This window comes from Podarcis tiliguerta (assembly GCF_965153285.1).
Source record: "Podarcis tiliguerta genome assembly, chromosome: 9".
Taxonomy (NCBI): Eukaryota; Metazoa; Chordata; class Lepidosauria; order Squamata; family Lacertidae; genus Podarcis; species Podarcis tiliguerta.
In genome coordinates this window covers 1,010,719-1,017,835 of record NC_139542.1, presented here as the reverse complement: position 1 = coordinate 1,017,835, position 7,117 = coordinate 1,010,719, and the positions used below count along the sequence as shown (strand labels likewise).

The 7,117-nt window shown below is 53.3% G+C and overlaps 1 protein-coding gene and 1 long non-coding RNA gene across 2 annotated transcripts; one reads left to right on the top strand and one right to left on the bottom strand.

The window, feature by feature from the left end:
* LOC310657761 lies at window positions 1-3,511 on the top strand. The gene is made up of 2 exons (XR_014501906.1): window positions 1-862; window positions 1,736-3,511. It is a non-coding gene; the product is annotated as an uncharacterized lncRNA (long non-coding RNA).
* On the bottom strand, window positions 2,554-6,485 carry SPR (sepiapterin reductase). The gene is made up of 3 exons (XM_083398777.1): window positions 6,121-6,485; window positions 4,128-4,418; window positions 2,554-3,948 (listed from the first exon to the last, which is right to left on the bottom strand). The coding sequence occupies exons 1-3, from the start codon at window positions 6,443-6,445 to the stop codon at window positions 3,758-3,760; spliced, it is 807 nt and encodes a 268-aa protein (XP_083254903.1). The 5' UTR covers window positions 6,446-6,485; the 3' UTR covers window positions 2,554-3,757.
* Window positions 6,486-7,117: the final 632 nt, after the last annotated feature.

The window sequence follows — 7,117 nt, the reverse complement described above, 5'->3', positions numbered from 1 at the left end:
CCCAAATTTGGGTCTCCAGCTGATTTGGACTACACTTCCAATTATCCCTGACCGCTGGCTCTGCTAGCTAGGGATGATGGGAATTGTAGTCCAAATCATCTGACTTAAGTTATTGCCTTAAACATGACACAGTCGAGAGGCAGACAACCCACCACAATTCCACACACACCAGTTTAGAGTAAGCTAAGTGATGATTTTATTAAGGAAGATGGGATGAGAAGAGAGAAGGAATGGCTGGGTTACACGGCCGGGAAAACAGAAAGACATTTAGAAAATGGAGCCTCTATCTTGACGGCTAGTAGTATCTTGCCAGTCAACTGAGCTCAGTATAGTCTCACCCGTGACAATGAACCTTAACGTCCAGCACTGCTCTGGACATGTGGCTTCTGTCCTGACCATCTCTCTCTGAGGAAAGGGAAGCTCTTTTCGGTTACTCGTGACTACAGGGCAGAGAGAGTAAGGCATTTACGACTGCTTATTTCCTGGAAATACTGTAATCAACTTTATGACTTTGCTTGCTAGACAAAGAGCTCTTTGACCAGCAAACACAATCAGGCATCCCTCGTAAAGCATTAAATAGCCAATCTGCATGGCTAACGTGGTCCGGCAGAAATGAAACATCTTCCTCTGTTAAAGGCCAAATAAGCATTGTAGATAGCTGAAGCATGCGTGAAATCGGTAGCAACACTGAACCGATGAATGCTGAAAGCAAAACAACATTGAATGGGGCCAAACGCCATCGTCGCCCATGCCTCACAGGTCGGTCTCTCAGTAAGGTGGGCAAGCTGCCTCTGGGAGGATGTACAGGAGTCAATGCTCTTCTCCACATGCGCCCTCCCATCACAGAGAGAGCCAGGGTGGTGTAGTGGTTAAGAGCGGTGGACTCGTAATCTGGGGAACCGGGTTCGCTTCCCCGCTCCTCCACATGCAGCTGCTGGGTAACCTTGGGCCAGTCACACTTCTCTGAAGTCTCCTAGCCCCACTCACCTCACAGAGTGTCTGTTGTGGGGGAGGAAGGGAAAAGGAGATTGCGAGCAAGGTGGGCAAGCTGCCTCTGGGAGGATGTCAATGCTCTTCTATACATGCGCCCTCCCTGTGCAACGCCCTCCCTTCAGATGTCAAGGAAATAAACAACTATCTGACTTCTAGAAGACACCTGAAGGCCGCCCTGTATCGGGAAGATATTACTGTTTGATGTTTCAGTATGTTCTGATATATGCCGTGAGTCACCCAGTGTAGCTGGGGAAACCCAGCCAGATGGGCAGGGCATAAATAATAAAATTAATATGTAAAAAGGCCCAGAGAAGCACAAATGCTATGCCGGCTTGGCCTCCCCACTGAGCTGGCCACACCTTTATCCTTGTAGCTGAGACCCCCTTCCTTGTTGGGCCCAGGAGGGCCACCACTAGGCGGCAGCACCACCCCCATTGTTTTTTTCTACCAAAGCCCCACAGGCTCCATTCCCCTACGAGTGGCCCTGCTCCGTCCGCACTGTCCGAGGCAGCCATGCTTCCGAGTACCCACTCCTGGGGAGAGGGGAGAGAGCAGGGTGGGTCCCCTTTGGCCTCATCCAGCAGAGCTTGGCTTCATTCATCTCACAACCCTCTCAACCTTCCATCAGAAAGGCCTCAGGAGGACCACAAATGGGCTTCTGCTTCCAAGCAGGAATCCTACACAACCACACGCTCCTGCTTCTCTGCAAAGGTGGCAGAAGCCCAGCAGATGCACTGGGCAGTGGGAAGCTCACGGAATGGCTCAAGCAGACTGACCAGAGACATCCCTAAAGAGAAGGAAATAGAAAGAGCAGCCCTGCAGAGAACGAGGGCCTTTCATTGCCACCCTCTGCGCTCCTTCAAACGTCCAGCACCATTTCTCCAGCTAGACTTTCTTTCCTTCCAGATCCCAGCCCACCTTGTGGAAGACTATGTTGGGTTCCTTGATGCTTGGGACACCAAGGGTTCAGGGAAACCTTCCACATCCCTACCTCCCCTTGTGTGTGGAGCGCAAACTCTTCCCAGGTGTTCCTCCCATCCTCCCCTCTTCCTGAGCTTGGAACCCTCCTCTCCTTCCACACAGCCCCTGAGAGAAGACTAGACAAGCCATTGCCAAGGTAGCTCTTATGTTCTTATGATCTGAAGGTAGGAATAAGCAAGCTTGCTGATGGTACTAAATTACTGAGGGTCATCAAAACAAAAAGGGAACGGGAAGATCTCAAAAAGGACTTCTCTTGGCCGCTGTGGAGGAGATGGGCCCCCTCTGGCCTCATCCATCTGCAGGGCTCTTCTGAAGACAGGGCTTCCCAAACCTGGGTCTCCAGCTGATTTGTACTACACTTCCAATCATCCCTAGCTAGCAGGGCCAGCGGTCAGGGATGATGGGAACTGTAGTCCAAAAACAGCTGGAGACCCAAGTTTGGGAAACCCTGGCTAAAGTTATTGCCTTAAACATGACAGTCGAGAGGTAATAATAATAATAAATTTTTATTTATACCCCACCCTCCCCAGCCAAGACCGGGCTCAGGTAAACAACCCACCACAATTCCACACACACCAGTTTAGAGTAAGCTAAGTGATGATTTTATTAATGAAGATGGGATGAGAAGAGAGAAGGAATGGCTGGGTTACATGGCCGGGAAAACAGAAAGACATTTAGAAAATGGAGCCTCTATCTTGACGGCTAGTAGTATCTTGCCAGTCAACTGAGCTCAGTATAGTCTCACCCGTGACAATGAACCTGAACGTCCAGCACTGCTCTGGACATGTGGCTTCTGTCCTGACCGCCTCTCTCTGAGGAACGGGAAGCTCTTTTCGGTTACTCGTGACTACAAGGCAGAGAGAGAAGGGCATTTATGACTGCTTATTTCCTTGCCATAAAAAACCATCTGACTGCTTGCTAGTCAGAGAGTTCTTTCACCAGCGAACAGTCAGGCATCCCTTGTAAAACATTAAATAGCCAATCTGCACGGCTAACGTGGTCAGCCAGAAATGGAACATCTTCCTCTGTAAAAGGCCAAATAAGCATTGCAGATAGCTGAAGCATGCGTGAAATCGGTAGCAACACTGAACCGATGAATGCTGAAAGCAAAACAACATTGAGTGGGGCCAAACGCCATCGTCGCCCAGGCCTCACAGGTCGGTCTCTCAGTAAGGTGGGCAAGCTGCCTCCGGGAGGGTGTACAGGAGTCAATGCTCTTCTCCACATGCGCCCTCCCATCACAGAGAGAGGCAGGGTGGTGTAGTGGTTAAGCTCATGGAATGGCTCAAGCAGACTGACCAGAGACATCTCTAAAGAGCAGGAAATAGAAAGAGGAGCTCTGCACAGAATGAGGGCCTTTCATTGCCACCCTCTGCGCTCCTCCAGGCGGCAGAACCATTTCTCCAGCTAGACTTTCTTTCCTTCCAGATCCCAGCCCAACTGGTCACCTTGTGGAAGGACTATGTTGGGTTCCTTGATGCTTGGGACACCAAGGGTTCAGGGAAACCTTCCACATCCTTACCTCCCCTTGTGTGTGGAGCGCAAACTCTTCCCAGGTGTTCCTCCCATCCTCCCCTCTTCCTGAGCTTGGAGCCCTCCTCTCCTTCCACACAGCCCAGGCTCAGAACTTGGCAGATGCTTCCACAATATGCAAGGCTCTGAGTGTCAGGCCATGGCCACTGCGTCCAGAGAGAAAGCTGAACACAAGTCCTACAGAGGCACAGTACAGAGCAGCAAAAGCCTAGGAGGTGCCGGGAGAAGAAGAAGGCTTGGCGCTTTTTATTCAGATATCATAGAAGTCAACATGGGCCCCCGATTCATAGGTGTTGGCGAGAAGAAGATCCAACAGCTTCTGGGCAGAGATGTCGCAATCCAGAAGTTCCCCGTGTTCCTTCATGTGCAGGAATGTCTTCCGCAGCTCCAGGTTTCCCGATCTGGTGCGAGCCTCTTCCTGCATATCCGTGTCCAGGGGACCTGGAAGAGAAGGCAAGAGGGGATTCCTGCATTGAGGGCAATTGGGCAGAACGGGTTCCTTCCAACTCTTCAGTTCTATGGGTTTATGATTCATGGGGAGGGGAGCGAACTGCCAGCGAGAGACGATGGAACGGCTGGTGACGCCGGAAGCCAGACCAACTGGCAGACCCCAGACTCACCTGGCGCATAGCTGAGCACCCTGATGTCTGGCTCTTCTGCCGCTAGGACCTGGAACATCATGTCCCGGGCAGCTTTCCCAGTGCAGTAGAGGGCCCAAGTCTGGAAGGGTTTCAGAGCGCAGAGCGAGGAGACATTGACCACCGTTCGGCACAAGCCAGGCTCAGCTGGGAAGGCTTTCAGGAGGGACGAGGTGAGGCACAGCGCAGAGGTGACATTGAAGGCCAAGTAGGTGTTGACCTCGCCGGGGCTGGTGAAGTCCAAGAAGGATTTGGAAACATCACCAAGAGAAGCTGGAAGAGAAAGAAGACCCCTGTTTGTTTATCCATAAGTGCCTCTTCAGACTCCAGAAGACCTAGACCAGGGGTTCCCGAAGCGGGCATTGGGATTCTGTAGGGGGGCACAAGAAGACAAGGTGTGACAGGGTGGCAGCGTTGGAGGTGTAAATGTATATCAGACTCTGAAAAGTTGTCACCACAGGATCAAGTCCATCCAGTTTGTTGAATAAATTAAACAAAATAGTTTTAAATATGCAATTGTCACGGTTTCAAATTGAATTATCTGTCCTAGTGGGCCATGCAAAGCGCTATTCTGACTGACGCTTTTATAGGATAGAGTAAGGAGGAACTGGGGGTGGGTTTGTGGAACCAGGGGGGCAGTGGCCCAAAAGAGTTTGGAAACCACAGAACTGGAGGATGGGAACAGCCTCAACAGGAAGAAGCTCCCCATATCTGGGATAAGCCAAGCGGCTCAAAAGCAAAGCTTTTCAAATCATGCTGTGTGAGAGGAAAAGGCATAAATTGGGGAGAAGAACAGAGAGGCAGGGAGGGAGGGGGAGAGAGCACATTAGGGGCACCACCCCAAACAGGATCACACAGAAACCTCACCCCTTTATACAGTACAGGCAGTGGAGCTGGAAGACCTGTGGCTGGGAGATTAGGGTTCTCAAAGGTGAGGTGGGGGCCAACTGCTCAGGGCAAGGCAAGGTCTGAAAGTATTCTGAACATGGAGGAAGAAGGACTAACCCTTGCAGGAAGGGGGGGCACCACCATTAAGAGGCAGTGCAAAAGCAGAAGGATGCTTAGCACACATATACAAACACCCTGCTTATGGGTGAAAGAGGAGAGGGGGAGTGTTTTTGTCTCCAGGGGGGCTTTTCTTGCATGTCGGAGCCTACACAGCCAGGTGTGGTATCTCCCAGCACAAAGGGGCCGAGATGATCCGCGGAAGCGGGCGGAGCCTGGCACAAGCAACTAGGTGTCCAACGACCCCCCCCCCCCGACTTGGAAGTTACCAAGCGCTGCACTTCCTCGCTTTCCTTCCCAGGAGCTGCAAACGGATCCGAAGTGGGGGCGCTTGAATCCGCGCGCTTCCCATCTCCGCTGCATTCCCACAGCAACAACCCCAAAGTCATGTTTGCTACGGACCTCAAAACTACAGTGGTACCTCGGGTTGCAGACGCTTCAGGTTACAGACTCCGCTAACCCAGAAATAGTGCTTCAGATTAAGAACTTTGCTTCAGGATGAGAACAGAAATCACAGAACGGCAGCGGGAGGCCCCATTAGCTAAAGTGGTGCTTCAGGTTAAGAACAGTTTCAGGGTAAGAACGGACCTCCGGAACGAATTAAGTACTTAACCCGAGGTACCACTGTAATTCACAAGGCTCACATATCCCGCTTCAGTAACGGAATATGCGTCCACCGCCTTCTCTTCCGCCCTCGGTGTCCCTCCTGGCGCTTTAGGAAGCAGAAAAGCCACCAGGAACTTACAATCTCCCTTCCACGCGGAGAAAGAAAGAGGGAGGGGATGCAGAAATAAACGAGGGAGGGGGGAAGCGCGCGTGGATTTGGGGACTTTGCAAAGACGGCCACCGCTTAGCCCTTTCCCCGGGAACTGGCCTTTCTAAGGATGCAGAGCAGCCCCGGTCCCGCAGCTGCCTCCGGACCTGGAGGAGGAAGGCACTCTGCACGCGCTCAGGAGCGCCGCCCGCTCACCGGCGTTGTTGACGAGCAGCAGCCGCTCCACCGGCGCGTCCCCGCGGAGCTCCCGGGCGGCGCGCACCACGCGCTGCAGCCCGTCGTCGGAGGCCAGGTCGGCGGGCAGGCCGCGCACGCGGAGCGCCGGGCAGCCGGCGCGCAGCTCGCCCTCCAGCTGCTCCAGCGCGGCCGCCGAGCGCGCCACCAGCAGCAGCGCCGAGCCGGGCGCCAGGCGCGGGGCCAGCAGGCGCGCCAGGCTCCGGCCGAAGCCGCGCGAGGCGCCCGTCACGATGCCCACGGCGCGGCCCAGACCCGCCGCCCGACCGCCCGCCTCTCCGTTCATGGCTGCTCGGGAAGCCGGGCGCGCCGCTCGTGCGCTTTTACGCACGGCGCTCCGAGGCGGGACCGGGCGCTGCAGAGACCCCGCCCGGCGAAAGGAGGAGGCGCGCGCCGGGTGCTTTTATGCCCACCGCCTAGAAATGCGAAAAGAAGTGTAGCAAATACATCAATGCCCCATTGAGCTCTGGCCAGGCCAGAATGTGCTTAATCTCCTTGGCATCCGAAAGTGAAACAAATCGGCTGGCGGGCGACGGGTCCTCCGCGCCCTGGTGCAAATCCCCGCCCTGGCTTCTCCTTTTTCTTCCTGGCTTTGGCCTCGGATCAGAGCAAGCAGGAATGGGATATGGTAACGGGCTGAAAGTGCGGGATAAGCAAATGATTAATGGGAAGACATAGAATGGCACTGCAGACAAATAGGATGAGGGTTTAGGGAGAGGTTGTTGCTGTTATATATATTATTATTATTTGTATCTTTTAGATACAATTGTCTTTTCCTTCGCAAATCCTGTCTTAAGGGTATGTCTGTGTAAGAATAGGGTGAGCCTGTGACCTGGCTCAGGAACTAAGTATTTATCATCACAAAAGACTGGCCAGGCTCCCCAGGTAATCCAACCAGGCGACCATTAATTGGTAACCTGCCAGACAGGAGATAACTCACTCAGATTTCTGTTGTAGA

Coding starts and splice junctions, on each gene's coding strand:
- SPR (XM_083398777.1), bottom strand. CDS start 6,445: ATGAACGGAGAGGCGGGCGGTCGGGCGGCGGGTCTGGGCCGCGCCGTG. Junction 4,419..6,120: donor GCTGCTCGTCAACAACGCCG/GTGAGCGGGCGG, acceptor TTTCTCTTCCAG/CTTCTCTTGGTGATGTTTCC. Junction 3,949..4,127: donor GGTGCTCAGCTATGCGCCAG/GTGAGTCTGGGG, acceptor CTTCTCTTCCAG/GTCCCCTGGACACGGATATG.